This window comes from Mobula hypostoma, chromosome 2 (genome assembly GCF_963921235.1).
Source record: "Mobula hypostoma chromosome 2, sMobHyp1.1, whole genome shotgun sequence".
Classification (NCBI taxonomy): domain Eukaryota; kingdom Metazoa; phylum Chordata; class Chondrichthyes; order Myliobatiformes; family Myliobatidae; genus Mobula; species Mobula hypostoma.
Genome location: NC_086098.1, coordinates 139,356,323 through 139,377,090, shown reverse-complemented (window position 1 = coordinate 139,377,090; position 20,768 = coordinate 139,356,323). Strand labels below are relative to the sequence as shown.

Genomic DNA, 20,768 nt, shown 5'->3' with positions numbered 1-20,768 from the left:
TGGGGTAGAGACCACAAAGAGTGAGAGAAGCAAACTTTCACTAAATCAAAACAATCAAAATTGAATGTTTCTAAATTTTGTGATCTAAAAACAATCACAAATAATTTCAAACTATTGAGCATATTAATATTGAAACTCAAATGCTTGAAACATTTAAAAATAACATTAACAAGCGCCTCATTCGAGTGTTCATACCTCACTCCATTGAAATAAACAGCAACACAATCCTTCCAACAGGTCCAACTGTGCACAAGATATTTGCATGGATTTCCCCACCATAAATGGTAGACAATCGCCCAACTTCCTGATGGCACAGCAAACTCCATATTCAACTTCTGAGGCCAGTTGCCAAAACAGCAGCTAACATCTGACAGTAAATCAAGATTTCTACATTGCATGTATGTATATGGAAATCCCAAGAATTATGCAAAGGAACATTGGTAGTTTTATTGACAATCCCCCGCACAATCTGTGACATTAAATTACTGAGGATAGTTAACAACATAAACTAAATGGACAGAACTGTAGCAAATAAAATTTAACGCAGATAATTTTGAGGACATCTACTTTACATCCAACAAATATCATATACACTTTCTAAGCAATGAAATGTTAGGACCAGAACTGGTCCAATGATCCTTGAGAACACATATACATACATTAATAAAAATCTCTGGGCAACTACATAAATAATCAGTAAGGTTAATGGAACGCTGATCTTTCAATATCACCTTAAAGTCATGCTAAACTCTATAAAAGTGCAGTTAGAGCCTACTTGGAATACTAGGAGCATTTTCTTCAAACCACATTTTAGGAACAATTTATTAGTGCCGAATGAAATTTAGTCTAGATTTACCATATCTAAAGTTTGAAATAGATTAAATTATCAGGAGTTCCTATTAGATCATGAAATATTGCAGATAATGGGAATTGAACCGAAATAGGAAATGCTACAAGCCAGGTCAGGCACCATTAATAGAAGAAGAAACAAAGTTAACCTTTCAGATTTTCTGCTTCAAGGTCAGTGACCTAAATTTTTGCACACTTCCAGCTTTCTACCAGCACAAGAATTATTCTAGTGATAATCCTATCATAATACAAGGAAGTTGGATATTAGCAGAGTTAACTCACCAGGATGTTTACTACAATGGAGCGGTTCAGTTATGAGGAGAACTTTGATCAGCTATTTTTTATTTCCCTTGAAGCAAAGGATGCTGACAGGAAAACTGATTGAAAGATATAATATAATGAGGGTCAAAGATATGCAGATAACAAGAATATTTTGCCCATAGCATAAGTGACTGGATGTAAAAGGCATAGGCATAAGGTACGGGGTAGGAGGTTTAGAGAGAACCTGAAGAAGAAGGTGGTTGGAGTCCAGGATACACTCTCTGCAGAGCTTAGGAAAGCAGAGGTTCTCATAATATTTAATATGTATTGTATTGAGATGAGTACTTGAATAACCAAGGTATAGAAGGCTATGGAGCAACTTTAATAAATGAGATTAGCGTAGATTGGTACTTTACATTTAAAACGACACAAATAGACAAGACATGGAAGGGTAGGCACCTAACCAAGGCTAATAGATTGAAAATCATGGGCTATGAGAAACATTATTAGACTCAATGGGCCAAATGGCCTAATTCTGTTCCTATGTCATATGGTCTTAATACAGAGCTAGGGGCTGACTGCTGGCGCAATGACATCGGCGCCGGACCTGTGAACGGAGGTTCCTGGGTTCGAAACCAGTCAGGTCCACTCCTGAGTACGCTTTCCATTCGTGCCGGGTTGAGTGTCGAGATCGCAACTCGACCTTGTAAAATAGAGGGAAAATACTGCGAAAATGTCTGTGTGAGCAGTGGCGTGTCACACAGTCTCTCGCTCTGCGCCTTGTAAAAGCCATGAGAAAAGACATCACCACGGACGCACGCACGCACACACACATACAGACATGTACGCACGCACAGACTCGCACGGATGCAGGCATGCGCCAAAAAACAAAATATAGAGCTAGAATGGACCAAAGCAATTTAGGGATTTGAACCCAAGCTTTACTATTTAAATGTGATAGTATTTGACAGTCAAGTCTATTGTTCAGGGGGCTGTAGTAAATGGATGACTGAGTACTCAATGACACAAATGCTTATCATATTTAATAAACTCAAGAGTGTCACCACAATTTTGTTACTTACCAAGCAAAACACAAAATTTTATAAGAAGATTTGAGCTTGTTTATCAAGTTTATAGTCAAATCATTTTACCTTAATATTAATAATGAAGTCAGGATTTAGATTCAGATTTTTTATGATCTCTATTTGCTCTGGAATTCCCAAATACTCCTCCGACAAAGATGGAAATCCACACAAAACGTAGCCTAAAAAGATTCATCATGAACTGTTAAATTTGTGCTTAAATATGTAAAATGTATTAATTTCCAAACCTGTACTCCCTTTCCCTCTTATCTTTTTTAAAGGACCTAATAATTCAGCTTGTTTAGGACACCCAGACAAGCTGAAAGCCCTACATCATTTATTGCTTTAAAACTTACTTTTGCTTCCATAACACTTTGAAAAGACCATTCTCTTGTCTATTTAAGAGGGAATTTGACAGCTTTCCCCTGTCACTGCTGGGTGCACAAATCAACACTGTTGTTCATTTGAGATTAATATGCAAAAAGGGATGGAGTACTTCAAGTATGAATGTTAAAAAATATGGCCATTCAGTCCTTCATGTTTGCTCTTTCTTTCAACCAGATATGGCATATCTTTCAGCACATTGCTATTTCCCTGCACTAAACTCACACCTCCTTTTTCCCTTAATACCTAGAATTTAGTAATCTATACCGTGAATATAATCAGAAGCAGACTGGAAAAATGATTCCAAAAGTTCCCTACATTCTGAGTGAAGAAATTTCTTCCCATCGCTGTCCTGAATGGCCAACCTTGTACTTTGATACAGTGAGCTCTGAAATTAGATACGCCGGCCAAGGAAAACATCATCTCTGCATATACCCTATGAAGCTCTGGAAGTTTGCTCCACTATTCCATAATCCATAATTCTTGATTTATTATCCTTCTCAAACCCATTCTGCCTTCTTCCTGTAACCCTTGATGCTCTTGAGGGGTGTAATAAATTAGGCATGATGGAATGGCGGAGCAGACTTAAAGAACCAAATGGCCTGATTCTACTCCTATGTCTTATGGTCTTATAGTCTTACTTTGGTTACAGAAAGAACAGTAGGAAGTTGTACGGTGCAGACATACAAAGTGGTATTCACAAATATTCTAAGTTAACATATAGATACAGCAAGAAATATGAAAGCATGTGATATGTTGGCCCTTATTCCAATTGGATTTGAGTCCAAGAGTAGAGATGACGTGCTTGAATTACTTAGGCCCTGGATAGACATCATCTGAAACACTGAGTACAAATCTGTTCTTCCTATGTATGGAAGTGCACACTTGCAAGGATCAGTTGTATTCACCATATACATTTAAGTGTATTAGGAATTTGCGGCAATGTGTTGATGTGACATACAACAAAAAACAACATTCAGCAATTATAAAGAACAAAGAATTAGACAAAAATAAAGTTAGAAATACAGTTATGGAAGAAATATGCAAAAAATATAAATACCACTTGTATTTAAAATGTAAACAGCATTATAAAATAATGCTGACAGTTTGTTATTACCCATTATGCTAGATACATACTCAAAAACTCCAACAGGTTTATCAAACATAATTTACTCATCATAAATTTATATTGACTGCCCAATCTTATAACTTTCAAGTGGTCTATTACTCTTTCCTTAAAGATAGATTCCACAGTTTTTCCACTGCTGATAGCAGGCTAATTGGTCTATAATTTCATATTTTCTCCTTGCTTCCTTTCTTAAATAGTGGGTCTCCTTTCTTCCTTTCTTAAATAGTGGGGTTACATTTACAACCTATCAATATGTATGAACTACACTCAGTTATATGGAGATCTGGAAAATGGCAATCATTGCATTCACTGTCTCAATGCAGTCATCAGGTCCTGGAAATTTAATGTCTTCAATATCATTAACTTGTCAAATACAATTTTACTTTTACAGTTGCTAATTCCTTTCAACTTCTCATTCATTCTAAATCTGTAGTTCACCCTATTTTTTTCCAGGAGTTTTTCCTGTGACTTTTTTCCATGAATAAAATAATTGTGTAATTTTCCTGGCATTTCTGTAAAGGACTTTAATTAACTTTAGATACTCTTCTCCTTCCTGGGTATTCATTGATTTAAAAAAAATATATAAACAACCAAAATTTGTTTGGTCATTAGCATCTTTGTTGCTGTGGCCAATGAACCTGCATCCTCTTCCTGAACCCAAGGTTTTCAAATTGGCAGCCAGTTAGATCTGAGATGATTGCTTCCATTCCTAGTTTCCAAAACCCTCTTTCCACATCTGGTAATGCTACGACTTAGCTTAATTTTTGCAAAATCTTTGAGAACAACTGAAGAAATGTTACTAGGCACCCTGGCTTATCCTGACAACATTGGTTTTATTTTGAGTGGAATCAAACCATATTGTAAGGGGAGATGGCATGGTGAATGACTGACATGGAAGTCATAAAAAAAAAACCAAACCAGGTCAACTTAATGGGATAAATTTTTTAAAACTATTCCTCACCAGAATCTGTGCAAGTGTTTCATACTATTTACCTTGTTTAAAGCTCTAATTAGCAACAAAGTTAGCTTGCCATGAGCAAGGCTTTAGTCAGCAAGAGATCTGGCACTTCATCACATCCACAACACAAACCAAACAGGTCTAAGCACCTTTTAATACCAGCACCAAATTGGCTTTTTATCTTAAATTCCTAAACAAAGCCATTCAATGTCCTTCCCTCCCATATTGCTACAACATTCTGCAGTCCTACATCATCTGTATTCTCTCATCTGTTGATTCCTTGTCCACCTTAGTCCATTAAGCAGTTAGCTCATTTTGTATAATTCTTTCAAGCTTTGAGTACTTTTGCTTTCCTGCCTTTAAAGGTTTTCTCAAATCAACTTCCAGGTAAAACTTTCAGTTAACTATCATAAACCTGGTGTGATGTTTATTTACTTTTTCTCCTCTGTAAAGATCCATAGGGCATTTTCTACATTAAAAATATAATTTTTGATTCTACTCACCATGATGACGAACTTCTGGAGAGCGGAGTTTGTCCAACATCAAATTCAGTACAAGCTCCTCATAGATACTTTCACCTCTAAGTAAACATTCATGAAACTGCAGGAAAACATGCTATATAAAACTGTTCTCTAATAAAGTTGGTCAGCCATTTATAGCAATACATAATAAATATTAAATTAATGTATTTAGTATTGCTGTTATTCTGGGGATTAGGGTTCATAAATGGGGAAAAAGAAAAAATATGATTACAATTCAAAATATATAGTTATAAAGAACAATGCATGATTAACAATGGTGGGAAATTCCAACTAATGTTTTATGGACTTGATTATTCAAAATGGAAATGGAAGAAATGTTTGACAATTTGATTTTTTCTCATAAATTAGAAAACCATTATTAATAAAATACCCATGCTTATGGAACTCTGAAGGTTGGTGTCAGAAATGCAAGGCTGATACAAGATACAGAGTTTTCACTTAAAGTAATAAGCTTTCCAGAAAAAAAAATCTGTTTTAGTGCCTTTAGTTAGAATCATCCCACTGCTGCCTATAAGGTGTTTGACCGTTCTCCCAGTGGCTGTGTGGGTTTCCTCCAGATTCTCCAGTTTCCTCCCACAGTCCAAAGACATACCAGTTGGTAGGTTAATTGGTTGTTGTAAATTGTCCCATGATTAGGTGGATTAAATCAGGGGATTATTTGACAGCGTGGCTCACTGTAGGTCAATAAATAATTAAATAAACAATAAATACGCTTTTCATTTTAAATTTTATTCTTTAAACTATGTGGATTTTCAAATAGAATCAATTTCATAATCCACCCCAACATGTGAAGTATGCTTGAACATTCTGTTTTTTTTTAATTTATTTTTTCTTTGAGCAAAATGATTTTGATAGCAGTGTGTGTGATGATGATGAGCCCATGTAGGCTAAGCAAAGAGAGTTTGTTTCATTAGAGAATGGTTAAAAACATGTAAAATGAAGGACAAAAGTTACAGAGGGAGAGAATGTGACAGATCTTTTTTCTCCAAAGGATCGAAAAACAGGGTAGTGAAAATGGAGTAAATCAGAACCTTCAAAATTGTATAGAATAAATACCTGGCAGAAAATATTCTTTCAAACAATGAAAGCAGAGCAATGGAATGGAACTAATGGGATTGCTCTACAAAATAGCTGATGTGGATTCCATAAGATGAAGTGGATACTTCTATATTGTAACTATACTTGTGCCTTATTAATACAAAACAATAACAATATTTCTTTACCATTTTCCCTGCTTCTGTGTTTTGATCAAGGTTTTGCTGTATCAGTTCTTGAGCTGCAATCAAAATATCAATTATAAGTGATGAGATATTTTAAAAACACACACATTTTATTGTAAAATCATATTCAGGTTAATACTCACGTTCAACTAATATTGATTTCCATGCCTCTGCTAAGCTTTTAGCAAGAGTTTGTTTCCCAACGCACTGCAAAAATGCAAAGTTGATACTTATGATTCAGGACTTATCAATTTCTGATTTCTAAAACTATTTAATCATACAGAAGTTACTAGATATTATAAAAATCTTTTAATATAAAATTTGGATAACATTTATTTCAAATGTAAACATACTTTATTTAACAATTTGTTGTAATACCCATTGGTGGGATTATAATTTTGTAACACTCAAGACATTGATGCAGCTGGTAAAGCAAATTATGACAACAAATATCACTGTCCTATTAAAGGAGACATTCATGGTTTTTGTAAATGAATTAGCGGGCTTGACAGTGAAGTGAGAATAAACAGACAGGGATATTACGAATTACTTGACCTGCTAGTTCCAAATCAGCAAGCTATATAATAGATAAGGCACAAAAGGGCATTGACTTATTTTTAAAGTAATTAACCTCTGGAGAACCATGGAGAAGATTGATAGCTTTGGAAACATTAATGGTTACTGCAGGAAAAGTGGCTTCTAATAATAAAAATCCTGTTGAGCGTAAATAATATTTGAAAGCATGTAACTCTGGTTGATTAGTTGAATCAAACATATTTTCTAAAGCAACACACACAAAATGCTGGAGGAACTCAGCAGGTCAGGCAGCATCTATGGAAAAGAGTAAATAGTTAATGTTTTAGGCCAAGACCCTTCTTCATAGATACACTACTCTCTTCCAAAGATACTGCCTGACCTGCTGAGTTCTGACCTTCTTTGCAAATGTTCAAATAAACTTGTGCGCAAGTGAAGTTGAGTAACTGCTAATTACCGTGTGTGTGGAGAATGGCTGACTCCTTCAAAACCATCCCTAACACAATCAATCATACTTAAAATATTATCATAACTCAGACATCCCACCTCCCCCAGAAGTTCCGGGAGTCTCCCGCATATTGATAGTGGCTCCCTGATGCCCGCAAATTATATACAATATCCTGGAAATCGATTTTTTTGAGAGCGAGCGAGCAAGAGCAAGAGAGAGCATGAGAGCGAGCGCACATGAGAGAGAGAGAGAGAGAGCACGCGCGCGCGCCATGGCAGAGTGTTCCAAAAAAAGAAAATATTAAACATACATCACCCCAGACTACACTAAAGTGTACCCCTGCCTAATAGGGGTAAAAAATAATGACAGTGTTGCTCACTGCACTGTTTGTAACAGTGACTTTTCTATTGCCCATGGTGGGTTAAGACTGTAAAAGACATGCTGAGGTGAGTTTAACAGGTGTCATTCGTTCATTAGCATAACTAACGTTATTTAAACTAGCTGGCTTGCTGCTAAAGAGCTACTCTATTGCAGACATCCCACCTTTCCTGGAAGTTCTGGGAGTCTCCCGCAAATTGATGGTGCTACCTCCCTGAAATGAGTTTTTGTGGGGTGGGATGTCAGTCATAACTACAGTTCAATATATTTTTCTGTATTATTTGGAATAATTGAAATTACTTACTGGTTTTCCAACAATGAAAAAACATGTAGGTTTTGATAACAAAAGCTCTCTCTCAGATTCATCTTCATCAATTATGTCTGTAAACACCAGTGGTGCTGGCTTATGTTTTTCTGCTTCCATGTCACTGACATTCTATAGGTAAAAATAAAACTGTGTTACAGAGTCATAGAGCACTATAGAAAAGAAATGCTTATAAAAATAGAGGGCTATGGGTAACCCTAGGTAATCTCTAAAGTAAGTACATGTTCGGCACAGCATTGTGGGCCAGAGGGCCTATATTGTGCTGTAGTTTTTCTATGTTTCTATAGCACAGAAACAGGTCCTTCAGCCCATCCAGTCGAAACCGAACTGTTATTCTGCCAAGTCCCATCAGCCTACACCTGGACCATAGCTCTCCATATCCCTCCTATCCATGTACTGTCCAAACTTCTCATAAATGTTGCAGTCGATCCCACGTCTACCATTTCTGCTGGCAGCTCATTTCACACACTCACACCCTCTATGTAAAGAAGATTCAGGTTACCATTAAATAGTTCATCTTCCTCCCTTAACCTATGACCACTAGTTCTAGTCTCACCCAACCTAGAGGAAAAAGGCCTGCTTGCATTTATCGTATTTATACCCCTAATAATTTTGTATGTCTCTATCGAATTTCCCCTCATTCTCATACAGTCCAGGGAATAACGTCCTAACCTATTGAATCTCTACAGAAAACTTAGGTCCTCAAGCCCTAGCATATTCCTTGTAAATTTTCTCTCTACTGTTTCAATCTTATTTACGTTTTCCTGAGGTTTTTGAGTTGGGCACGTGGCCAAGTGGTTAAGGGATTCGTCCAGAGATCTGAAGGTCGCTAGTTCGAGCCTCAGCTGTGGCAACGTGTTTGAGTCCTTGAGCAAGGCACTTAATCACACATTGCTCTAGTGTCTGTGCGAGGAGTGGCGCCCCACAGACTTCCAATCTGCGCCTTGTGTAAGGCATGAAAATGCCCGACGCAGGCCTCTCATGGTCTGAGTTGACATTCCCCTTCCTGAGGTAGGTGACTAGAACAGCACACAGTACTCTAAATTGGGCCTCAACATCATCATATGAAAGTTCAATGTAACATACCAACTCCTGCACTGAATACTTGGATTTACAAAAGTTTATGTGCCAAAAGCTCTCTTTATGACCCTATCTACCTGTGATGCCACTTTCAAGATCCCTCTGTTCTACCACACTCCTCAGCACTCTACCATTCACTGTGTAAATCCTACCCTGGTTATGTCCTCCTAAAGTTCAACACCTCATACTTGACTGCATTACATGCCATTTTTCAGCCCATTTTTCCAGCTGGTCCAGATTCCACTGCATGCTTTGATAGCTTTCCTCATAGTTTACTGCACCCCCAATCATGGTGTCATCCACAAATTTGCTGATCCAGTTAACCACATTGTCATCTATATCAACAATCTGAATGATAAACAGCAATGGAACCAGCACCGATCCCTGCAGCACACCACTAGTCAAAGGCCTCCAGTCAGAGAGGTAACCATCTTCTCCCATGAAGTCAATGTTGAATCCAATTTACTACCTCATCCTAATGCCAAGCAACTGAACCATTTTTGACCAGCTTCCTGTGTGGGACTTTATCAAAGGACTTGCTAAAGTAAATGTAGACAACATCCACAGCCTTTCCTTCAGCAATTTTCCTGACAAATCCCTTGAAAAAGATTGATTAGACATGACCTGCCATGTTGACTATTCCTAATCAGGTCCTGTCATCCAAATATATATGCAGTCCCTTATGGTACGTACCCCGTAACTGGGTTGCCAAACCAGCAGAAATGGACCAGGTGCTGGAGTCTGGTTTAACAGAAACTAATAAAGTTTTATTAAAGAAATAAGTAACACAGTACCCTAATCAACACACATCAAAGTTGCTGGTGAATGCAGCAGGCCAGGCAGCATCTCTAGGAAGAGGTACAGTCGACGTTTCAGGCCGAGACCCTTCATCAGGACTAACTGAAGGAAGAGTTAGTAAGAGATTTGAAAGTGGGAGGGGGAAGGGGAGATCCAAAATGATAGGAGAAGACAGGAGGGGGAGGGATGGAGCCAAGAGCTGGACAGGTGATTGGCAAAGGGGATATGAGAGGATCATGGGACAGGAGGTCCGGGGAGAAAGACAAGGGGGGGGGGAAACAGAGGATGGGCAAGGGGTATAATCAGAGGGACAGAGGGAGAAAAAGGAGAGTGAGAGAAAGAATGTGTGTATAAAAATAAATAACGGATGGGGTACGAGGGGGAGGTGGGGCATTAGTGGAAGTTAGAGAAGTCAATGTTCATGCCATCAGGTTGGAGACTACCCAGACGGAATATAAGGTGTTGTTCCTCCAACCTGAGTGTGGCTTCATCTTTACAGTAGGGGAGGCCGTGGATAGACATGTCAGAATGGGAATGGGATGTGGAATTAAAATGTGTGGCCACTGGGAGATCCTGCTTTCTCTGGCGGACAGAGCGTAGGTGTTCAGCAAAGCGGTCTCCCAGTCTGCGTCGGGTCTCGCCAATATATAGAAGGCCACATCGGGAGCACCAGACGCAGTATATCACCCCAGCCGACTCACAGGTGAAGTGTTGCCTCACCTGGAAGGACTGTCTAGGGCCCCGAATGGTGGTAAGGGAGGAAGTGTAAGGGCATGTGTAGCACTTGTTCCTCTTACAAGGATAAGTGCCAGGAGGGAGATCACCGGGGGAGGATGGGGGGGACGAATGGACAAGGGAGTCGCTTAGGGAGCGATCCCTGTGGAAAGCAGAGAGGGGGGGGAGGGAAAGATGTACTTAGTGGTGGGATCCTGTTGGAGGTGGCGGAAGTTACGGAGTTAATAATATGTTGGACCCGGAGGCTGGTGGGGTGGTAGGTGAGGACCAGAGGAACCCTATTCCTAGTGGGGTGGCGGGAGGATGAAGTGAGAGCAGATGTACGTGAAATGGGGGAGATGCATTTGAGAGCAGAGTTGATAGTGGAGGAAGGGAAGCCCCTTTGCTGAACACCTACGCTCTGTCCGCCAGAGAAAGCAGGATCTCCCAGTGGCCACACATTTTAATTCCACATCCCATTCCCATTCTGACATGTCTATCCATGGCCTCCTCTACTGTAAAGATGAAGCCACACTCAGGTTGGAGGAACAACACCTTATATTCCGTCTGGGTAGTCTCCAACTTGATGGCATGAACATCGACTTCTCTAACTTCTGCTAATGCCCCACCTCCCCCTCGTACCCCATCCGTTATTTATTTTTATACACACATTCTTTCTCTCACTCTCCTTTTTCTTCCTCTGTCCCTCTGACTATACCCCTTGCCCATCCTCTGGTTCCCCGCCGCCCCCCGTCTTTCTCCCCGGACCTCCTGTCCCATGATCCTCTCATATCCCCTTTGCCAATCACCTGTCCAGCTCTTGGCTCCATACCCCCCCTCCTGTCTTCTCCTATCATTTTGAATCTCCCCTTCCCCCTCCCACTTTCAAATCTCTTACTAACTCTTCCTTCAGTTAGTCCTGATGAAGGGTCTCGGCTTGAAATGTCGACTGTACCTCTTCCTAGAGATGCTGCCTGCCCCGCTGCGTTCACCAGCAACTTTGATGTGTGTTGCTTGAATTTCCAGTATCTGCAGAATTCCTGTTGTTTACAGTACTCTAATTGTAAGGATATAAATGCAACAGGTTAGCAATAATGAAACACACATGTACACAGAACTAGGGTAATAGGAATCAACCAAGCTCTATCGCAGTCTAGGGGTAAAATGATCAGTCTCAAGTGACGCAGAGTTCAGTTCAGCTTAATACAGTTCGCAGTAATCGCTGTTGTGCCGTTGGAGAGACAGAGAGAATGCAAATTTTGATTCAAACAGACCTTTGATGTTCTTCGCAGTTAGCTTTCGGGCGAACCCTTTTATGTCTTCTGTGGTCACCGTCTGTGACCCCTCTGTTCCGGATACGACCATTCTTCCGCAGTGAACCCGGCACCCAGGCAAGGGCAGACACACACACCGGGTTCCCACCGATCGTCCCTTTTCACCCTGTCAGTCTATGGTCGGTTCCCTCGAACCAGTCCTCCAACTACCACCAACTTGTGGGGGCACACCGCTCTTCCAGAGTCTCGTTATCTCGTGGTGTGTGTCGTGCCTTAGCGAACCTGTTCTTTTTATCCCCCTGCTGGGGTATCGCCTGTCCATCAAACTTCAACCAGTTCAGGTTCAAAGCAACCGGTCTGTCAATATTCTGAAATGTGTTTCTTTCTCGTTAATCTCTCTCTTAACTCTTATTAGCATTTTTAATGTTTCTCCACTGTCTCACTTATCTCTCTCTCATTAGCATCAATCTTCTGATAATTTGGTTTTTCGTCACACTTAGAATACCTTCTAATAATTTACCCACTGCTGAAGTCAGGCTCATTGGTATAGAATATCCTGGCTTATTCTTAGAGCCTTTCTTAAAGAATGGTACAATGTTAGCCATCTCACAATCCTCTTGCACTTCTCCTGTGGCTAGGGATGTTTCAAATACCTCTGCTAAGGTTCCTTCAACTTCTGCACTATCCTCCCACAAGGTCCAAGGGGGCACCTTGTCAGGTCCTGGGGATTTATCCAAAGTAATTTTCCTGAAGAGAGCAAGCATCTCCTCCTCTGTAATCTATATACGGTTCATGACATCACTGCTGTTTTGCCTCAGTTCTGTTGACCCTATGTCTATTTCTCGAGTAAGTGTTGGTTGTCCGTCAGTGAGCTGTATTTGTGCAGCTCATCTGATGTGTGTTTGAAGGCGGCTGTAGAGGCCAATTCTTGAATGGCATAGACATTCACAGTGAGGACAAGGGAGTCATATGATTCCATAGGCACAGCTGTTGCTGCTGCTTTCCTCTTCTGTCGGGTGGTCTCCAGGTGATGCCCATTTTCTAAGTTGCTGCGAACAAGTTTAACCAAGGTGTGCCAACCAGTTCCATCTCGTGCCCTATGTGTCAGATGCCAGTGAGCAAGCCCACTATAAGCAATGCTGGCTTTCACCGTCTTTATAACTCTTATGAGGTCTACCACGGTTTCTGCTTCCCCATGATATCTGGCCTTAAAGCAGCTGCTTAGGGAGTCTGGAGACCAGTGTAACGAAGTTGTGTTTTCAGGTTCATGGCTTCAATAATGGTAGTCTTTGCCTTATTGAGGACTTCCAGGTTTGTGATACAGTCACGTCAGCAGATGCCCATAATGGATCTCAGGCTATGTACATTGAAGTGCTTCAGCAGCTTGAGCTGCCTTTCGTATATGGTGAACATTTCACAACCATACAGAAGGCCAGTGAAAACATCATCCTTATACAGGTTGATCTTAGTGACATCTGGATATTGTGCTGGCTTAGCATGTGTGATTGCAGGCAGCACAATCTCTGACTAGCCTTGCAAATCCTGGTGTTGATTTCTTTATCCAAGGAACTATCACTGAAGATAACACCTGTTACGTTTTGGAACTTGAAAACATTAAGCTAATTCAAATGAAGATGCGTGAGTCCAAAAATGCATTTTCAGTTTACTTTTTGTGAGGAGTGCAAGTATCACGTGGTAGTGCGATGACGTATGCAATTAATATATTTATATAACCTGAAAATAATTAAAAAACAATCATGTTTAATTAAACTATGTATGTATATACATACACACATACTCACGAAAGATTACTTAAATATTATTGAAATAGTAAATATATAACACTCCTCCCTGCTTTGCTATAAACTGCAACTCAATAGAGAATGCATCTCAACTATATACACAATATATTATATGATGCAACTACAATATACAGACATCCACGGCACAGTAAATTTTAAATTGTGCATTCAGGCTAAAAGGTTTCATTGGTGTGGAGGTTTTCTAACTTTTGTGGGATAACGTCTTTCCTGACAAGGGGGATCACTCTGTTTGGCAGATGAGATTTGTCGCTGTGAAAATAATTTCAGGTCCTGGGGCGCATTCCGTGTTGATTGTAGAAGTTGACTCTGAGACTGAAGGAAATGGTTCTGATAGCGGTAGCCCACTTTCTTCGCTAACAATTGACTCTGCTCTCCTCAACCGATCGATGTGATGTCTCCAGATGATATTAGAAGCAATCTCCACTGTGTGAGAGAGTGGTCTAGTTCTGTCCTTAATCTTTCTGAGTACTCACTTTTGATCACCTCTACAGTCCCTCATCAGGACTGCTTGTCCAGGAATGAAACATCAAACCTGTTTGTTTGAGAAGCCTTCAATTTGCCTCAGCTGTTTGTCCTGCATCCTCCTTCTAGGTTTAAGTTTGAGAAGATCCAAGCATGAATGCAAGGGATGACCCAGGAACAGTTTGGCGGGTGAGTTGTCGGTTGTGGAGTGTGCTGCATTATGATACGCAAGGAGGAAATTGGTGAGCTCCTGGTCAGTGTTAGTAGTGTTCTGCTGACATTGCTCACTGTGTGTTCTTTAGATTCTGGACAAACTTTTCAGGCAAGCCATTTATAGTTGGGTGGTATGGCACAGATGTAACATGTCTTTTTCCATTCATTTTTAGGAATGATTGAAACTGTACCCCCCCCCGCCCCCCACAAACAGTGGTCCATTGTCACTGACTATGTGTTCTGAAACACCAGTCCTTGTGAAGATGCTTCTCAATAGATCAAAAGTGTGGGAGGTTGTAGTAGTGAAGGCTACGGGGAAAACTTCTGGACACCTTGTAGCTGCATCCACTGCTACCAAGAAATTTGTGTCCATGAACAGTCTGGCAAAATCGACATGAATCCTCTGCCAGGGCAATGCAGACATTCCCTAGGATGGAGAAGCGCTGCTCTTGGCATCTTCTGGACATGTTGGCATTCCGTACAGTGTACGGCAAGCTGCTGAATCTGCTGATCTATTCCAGGCCGCCAGACAAAGTTTCAAGCCAACATTTTCATTTTAACCACCCTGAGATGACCCGCATGCAACTCCTCTAACAGTTTAGTTCTCAGCTTGAATGCCACAACAACTCTTAATCCCACATAAGGTAAACTCGTCAAGGGCAAGTTCATCCCAGCACTGATAAAGATAAGGGAACTGGGATTTCTGTTACACATTCCAGTCATTTAGGGTGACCATGTACACCTGAGAGAGTGAGGGGTATTTTCTGGTTTCCCTTTGGATATTTCTGCCATAAAAAAGAGACTTTGAATTTGCATTCAGGTAAATACGTCAAGAGGAGTGTCTTTTTCAGCAAATTTTTCTGGTACTTCCTTTTGCAAGGGTAAACAGGACAATTCATCACCATTTCCATGATTAGTCATCCTCTTGAATTCAATCTTGTAATTGTGTCCTCCAAGAAAGAGAGTTCGTCTGTGCATTCATGCTGCTGCTGTTAGTGGAACACCCTTCCGTGGATTGAAGATGGACACTAGTGGTTGATGATCAGTAATGAGGGTAAATTCTCTCCAATACAAGTACTAGTTGAAACACTTTACACCCCAAACCAGAGTCAAGGCCTCTCTGTCAAGAGGGTGTCCTCTTTTGTAAATGTTTCCATTATTTTCTTTTCCAAAGGTAAACAAGACAATCCATTGGCATTTCCATGATTATCTGACCTTGTAATTGTGCCCTCCAGTAACAAAAGTAAACACTCTCCCATAAAAGTACTTGATGAACCATTTTACACGCCAAACCAGACACAAGACCTCATCAATCTGTGTGTAATTTTTCTCGCAGTGGTAAGGGGACGTGATGGGAGGCTATGGGGCATTCACTTCCATCATTCAAAACATGACTGCACCTATGCCATAGGACAAGGCATCACAGGCAAGCTTCACTGGACAATGTGGATCATAATGTGTCTTAACTGTGTCAGATGTCACCATTTCCTTTACCTTTTTGAAAACTATCTCACACTGCTTTGTCCATTGCTATTACTTCCCGATCTGCTGTAATGAGTTCAAGTGGTGAAACTCAGTAGCCAGATGTGGCAGGGCCCTGTTATAGTACTGTGACATGTCCTTTGGCCTTGGAGGATCCACCACTGCTAGAACTTTCTCAGCACACTTGTGTAATTCTTGTGCATCAATCATGTAACCACAGTAAGTGATGGTTGGTTTAAAAAATTCACAGTTGTCACATCATGCTCTGAGCACATAAACTTTTAATCTTTTTTAACACTGTCTTAAGGCTTTAGAAGCTCAGGGCTAACAACGCTGAATGGTCAAAAAATTGTTACAGAAACAGCAATAAAGAATCCTTCTACATCTGAATGTGATGGTATTCCTGAGTTTCCACCCAGGATTTACATGACTGACAGTCGTAAAAACTGACAGGAAGCTACTGACATGATGAAGGAAACCCTGAACACTGTCAGAGAAGGAGGACCTTCACTGTTGCCCTAAATGCCAGCAGGGTAATGGGCAGTAAGTAGTAAGTAGTGAGGTTTTGGAGGTGTTCCTTGTCATCCTTACTGGTAACAGTGTGTGACAGGGCAGCCATGCAGCACCTGGTCCATAGCTTTCTGCCAGAGTGCAGGTGTAGATGCCACTCCAAAAGTAAGTCTATTGTAGCGATAAAGCCCTTTGTGAGCTTTTAAGTTGAGAAACACTTTGTATTCTTCTTCCATCTCTATCTGCAAGTACTCCTCATCTAAGTCCACTTTGCTTAAGTGTTTTGCTCCAGAAAGGTTTGCAAAGATATCCTCTATCCTGGGCAAAGGGTATTGGGTTGATGGTAACCTTGAAATCACTACTGTTCCTGACAGACTATCCTTCTTGGCTACTGGGACCACTGGTGCTACCCATGAGCTCCACTCATCCTTGGAAAGAATTCCTTCAGCATCCATGTGATCAAGCTTACTGGCTACTTTATCACAGATGGTATAAGGAACCAGATAGGTTTTGCAAACTTGGCTGTGGCATTTTCATTTAACAATATTTTACCCTTGATATGTGTCTTACTTTATTGCATTTTTTGCAAATTTTGACTTTAACTCTATTTATTTATTTAATTGTGTCTCTGCCTGTGGATTCCATTGAAACAACAATTTCCACTGCTCTTTAAAATGTAAATTGTGTGTCAATTAGGAGCTGTTTTTGAATGCTTTCTTTTAAGATTCCGCAAACTAAATGATCTCTTCGTGTATCATTAAGCCCATTACCAAACTGACAATGTCTAGACAATCTCTTCAATTCAGCACATATGCTGAAATGGCTTTCCTTCCTTTTGATTACACATATGAAACCTAAAGCATTCTGCAATCAACAATGGCCTTGGTTCTAAACATACCTGCATTACTTTTACAATAGCAGCTAAGCTCATTTCTAATGGTTTGGTTAGAGCAGTTAAATGTTGAAGCAAATTATATGTCCTTAAACCCAATGCATTTAACAAAATTGGCACGCATTTCTCACTGACTATTTCATTTACTTCAAAATACTCTTCCAATAGCTCAGTATACATGTGCCAATTACCTGTTGTGTAATCAAACTCAATATTTTTTCTGATGTAGTGATTTCTGCTCTTTTTTTACGATTATTACCTGTTACTCACTTTTTATGAACACGGGAATTCTTCCGTTTTCTCACTTTCTTTTTAAAATTCGATCATGTCTTCCCTTCAGAAGAACATGTGTCCATTTTACTTTACTCCTAACATCTTGCTGCACTTTAATAGATCAGTAGCTAAATGGCTTACAAGAACTTCAGCAAGCAAAGGCTTGTTTTACCCCACCCATTGTAGGAGGAAGGTTGATGCTATCAGCAGTAGGTTTCTGGGGGATCTGGTCGAGAACAGTCTGGTCTGCGTAGAAGGTCTGTTGACCAGTTGCTAAAGAGCTCTCTGCGCCTGTCATTAACACTCTTTCCATCTGAGCAGGACTGTGCCATCGCTGATAGAAGGGATGTGTCTCACATGTAAATACAGATGCAAAAAATACATTTAAGATCTCCCCTATCTCTTTCAGCTCCATGCATAGATGATCATGCCAATCTTCAAGAGGACTAATATTTCCCGTAGTATCCTATTGCTCCATCTGTAGGAACCCTTGGAATACTCTTTCACCTTGCCTACCAGAACAATTTCATGCCTTCTTTTAGCCCTTCTGATTTCCCTCAAAAGTGTTTACTGTACATGCATTTCTTATACTCTTCAAGCACCTGATGTTCCTTGCTGCCTATATCTGTTTTACACCTCCTTCTTTGTAACCAGGGCCTTAACATCTTTAGAAATCCAAGGTCCTCTAAACCTGTTCGCTTTGCCTTTTATTCAAAGTCAAAGTAAATTTATTATCAAAGTAAATAGAGTATATGTTGCTATGTGTTACCTTAAAATACATTTTCTTGCATCAATGAAAAACTACATACAAACATTAACAAGCAACCAAGGTGCAAAAGAAGACAAACTGTACAAATAAATACACACAAAAAAAAACTGAAACCATGAGTTGAAGAGTCCTTAAAAGTGAGGTCATAGATTGTATACACTGTTCAGAGTTGAGGTGAGTGAAATTGTGCAAGCTGGTTCAGGAGCCTGATGGATATAGGGTAGATAACTGTTCTTGAACTTGGTGGTGTAGGACCTAAAGCACCTACTATACCTTCTTCTCAATGGCAGCAACAAGAAGATAGCAAGGCCTGGATGGCAAGTGTCCTTGAGAGTGGATGCTGTTTTCTTGCATAGCACTCAACATAGATGTGCTCAATGGTGGGGAAAGCTGTTCTTGTGATGGACTAGGCTGTACCTAATACTTTTTGTAAGCTTTGGAAATTGGTGTTTCTATACCAGGCTGTGATGCGATCAGTTAGAATACTCTCCACTGTGCATCTATAGAAGTTTGTCAAAGTTTTAGAAGACATGCTGAATCTGTACATATTTCCAAGAAAGTAGAGGTGCTGCCATGCTTTCTTTGTCATGGCACTTACATGCTGGCCCCAAGACAAATCCTCTGAAATGATAATGGCAAGAAACTTAAAGTTACTGATCCACTCCACCTCTGATCCCTTGATGTGTACTGACTCATGGACCTCCAGTTTCCTTCTCCTGTTTCAATAATCAGATCTTACTTTTGCTGCCATTGAGTAAGAGGTGTTATTGTGGCACCACTCGACCAGAGTTTCAGTCTCCCTCCTTTACGCAATTTGGCACCACCTTCAATTCAGCCAACAACAGTGGTATGGTCAACAAACTTAAACATGGAATTGGAGCTTCTCTATTATAAGTATAAAGCAGGGGACTAAGCAGACAGTCTCGTGGTGCACTTGCATTGATGGTGATTATGGAGAAAATGTTGTTGCCAATCTGAATTGACTGCGGTCTACAAGTAAGGGGCTCCAAAGGTAATCATAGCTGAAGGGTGGTAGTGGAGATGAGCTCCCACTGCTAAACAAATGCTCTTCATGACGTGCATCTCAAACAGCCTCTGACAACCAAGTCCAACTTCTTGCCTTCACATGTGGCATAGCTCTTATGCTCAGCAGAGCTGTTCTCACTGACAGGAGAAGGGGCAAAGGCAGGTCACTAGCGCCTTAAAACAAGTTGCCCTGGGCAGATGGGGCTCATTCACCATGGGTGGTAGCTCATCTAGGAGAGGGAAAACTCCGATTTCAAACCTCTGCTGCCTTGCGGCTATACCTGCTCATGGGAAAGGCTTTGGGAGTAAACCCCAAGGAAAAATCCGGAGTCGGAGTCCCGAAGGTGGCTGACTGCTGTACCCAGCACCAGCACAGCAACTCCTGCGATGCTGCTGGCACCGAACTGTATCGACTTTCGTCGTTCCTTTGGACCTGTCATCAGCATGGAAAGGAGGTGTCCCACCGCATGGGCAACAGATGGATCTCCCTATTAACCCTGCCCTGGCTTGCACCCTAGAGAGGCCACTCCCCAGTGACTACCAGAGGTGCAGTACCCATGGTTGACCACGACCGACAGAGGGCACACACACACACAAGTAAGGAAATCAAGGATCCAGTTGCACAAGGAGTTACCGAGGTCTAGGTCTTAGAGCTTATTTATTAGTTTTGAGGGGATGATAGTGCTGTAGTTTGAAAATATCTCCTGTTGGATGAATGATTAATTTAGTAATGTTCTCTATAACACAATTGACTATTTAGGGTAATGTCCTTAATTTATGATTTTTTTTCCTTCTAATGAACAATCCTTAAAGTTGTGGAGCAGAGAAAATGGTCACATTGATAACACAAGAGATCCTGGAGATGCTGGAAAACTGGAGCAACACATACAAAATGCTGTAGGATCTCAGCAAGTCAGGCAGTATCTATTGAGGGAACTGTGATTCTTTGGACTAGGAACCTTCATCCGGATTTTTGATGAAGGGTCCTGGCCCAAAAAAGCAACTGTTTATTCCCCTCTACAGATGCAACCTGACATGTTGAGTTCCTCCAAAGTTTTGTGTCTGCTGATTACATTGATAATAGCAATAAGTTGCAATTGAAATCCCTACAGTGCAGACATATCAACAAAGATCTTTAAGCACTCAGGTGACAACTGCCCTGAAATACACAGACCATTGACAGAAGTACACACTAAAAGTCAAAAGAGTTTATTGATTTAATTGGCTATTGACATATTTGACTATTGGAAATACACATTTAAGAGAATGCTATACTTGAAATACAACATATGTTATGAAGGGCAGATAGGTTATAATGGAGAGAATGGAAAAGGGTAAGGGG

The 20,768-nt window shown here is 40.5% G+C and overlaps 1 protein-coding gene across 1 annotated transcript in view; it reads right to left on the bottom strand.

Annotated features, from left to right (window-relative positions):
* ak9 (adenylate kinase 9) overlaps nt 1-20,768 on the bottom strand; it is a 169,936-nt gene that overhangs the window by 145,726 nt on the left and 3,442 nt on the right. The window contains exons 2-6 of the mRNA XM_063040773.1: nt 8,090-8,221; nt 6,569-6,632; nt 6,429-6,481; nt 5,167-5,263; nt 2,262-2,374 (exon numbers count right to left, since the gene is read on the bottom strand). Coding sequence (XP_062896843.1) covers nt 2,262-2,374; nt 5,167-5,263; nt 6,429-6,481; nt 6,569-6,632; nt 8,090-8,221 — 459 coding nt within the window. The remainder of the gene's footprint in view (nt 1-2,261; nt 2,375-5,166; nt 5,264-6,428; nt 6,482-6,568; nt 6,633-8,089; nt 8,222-20,768) is intronic.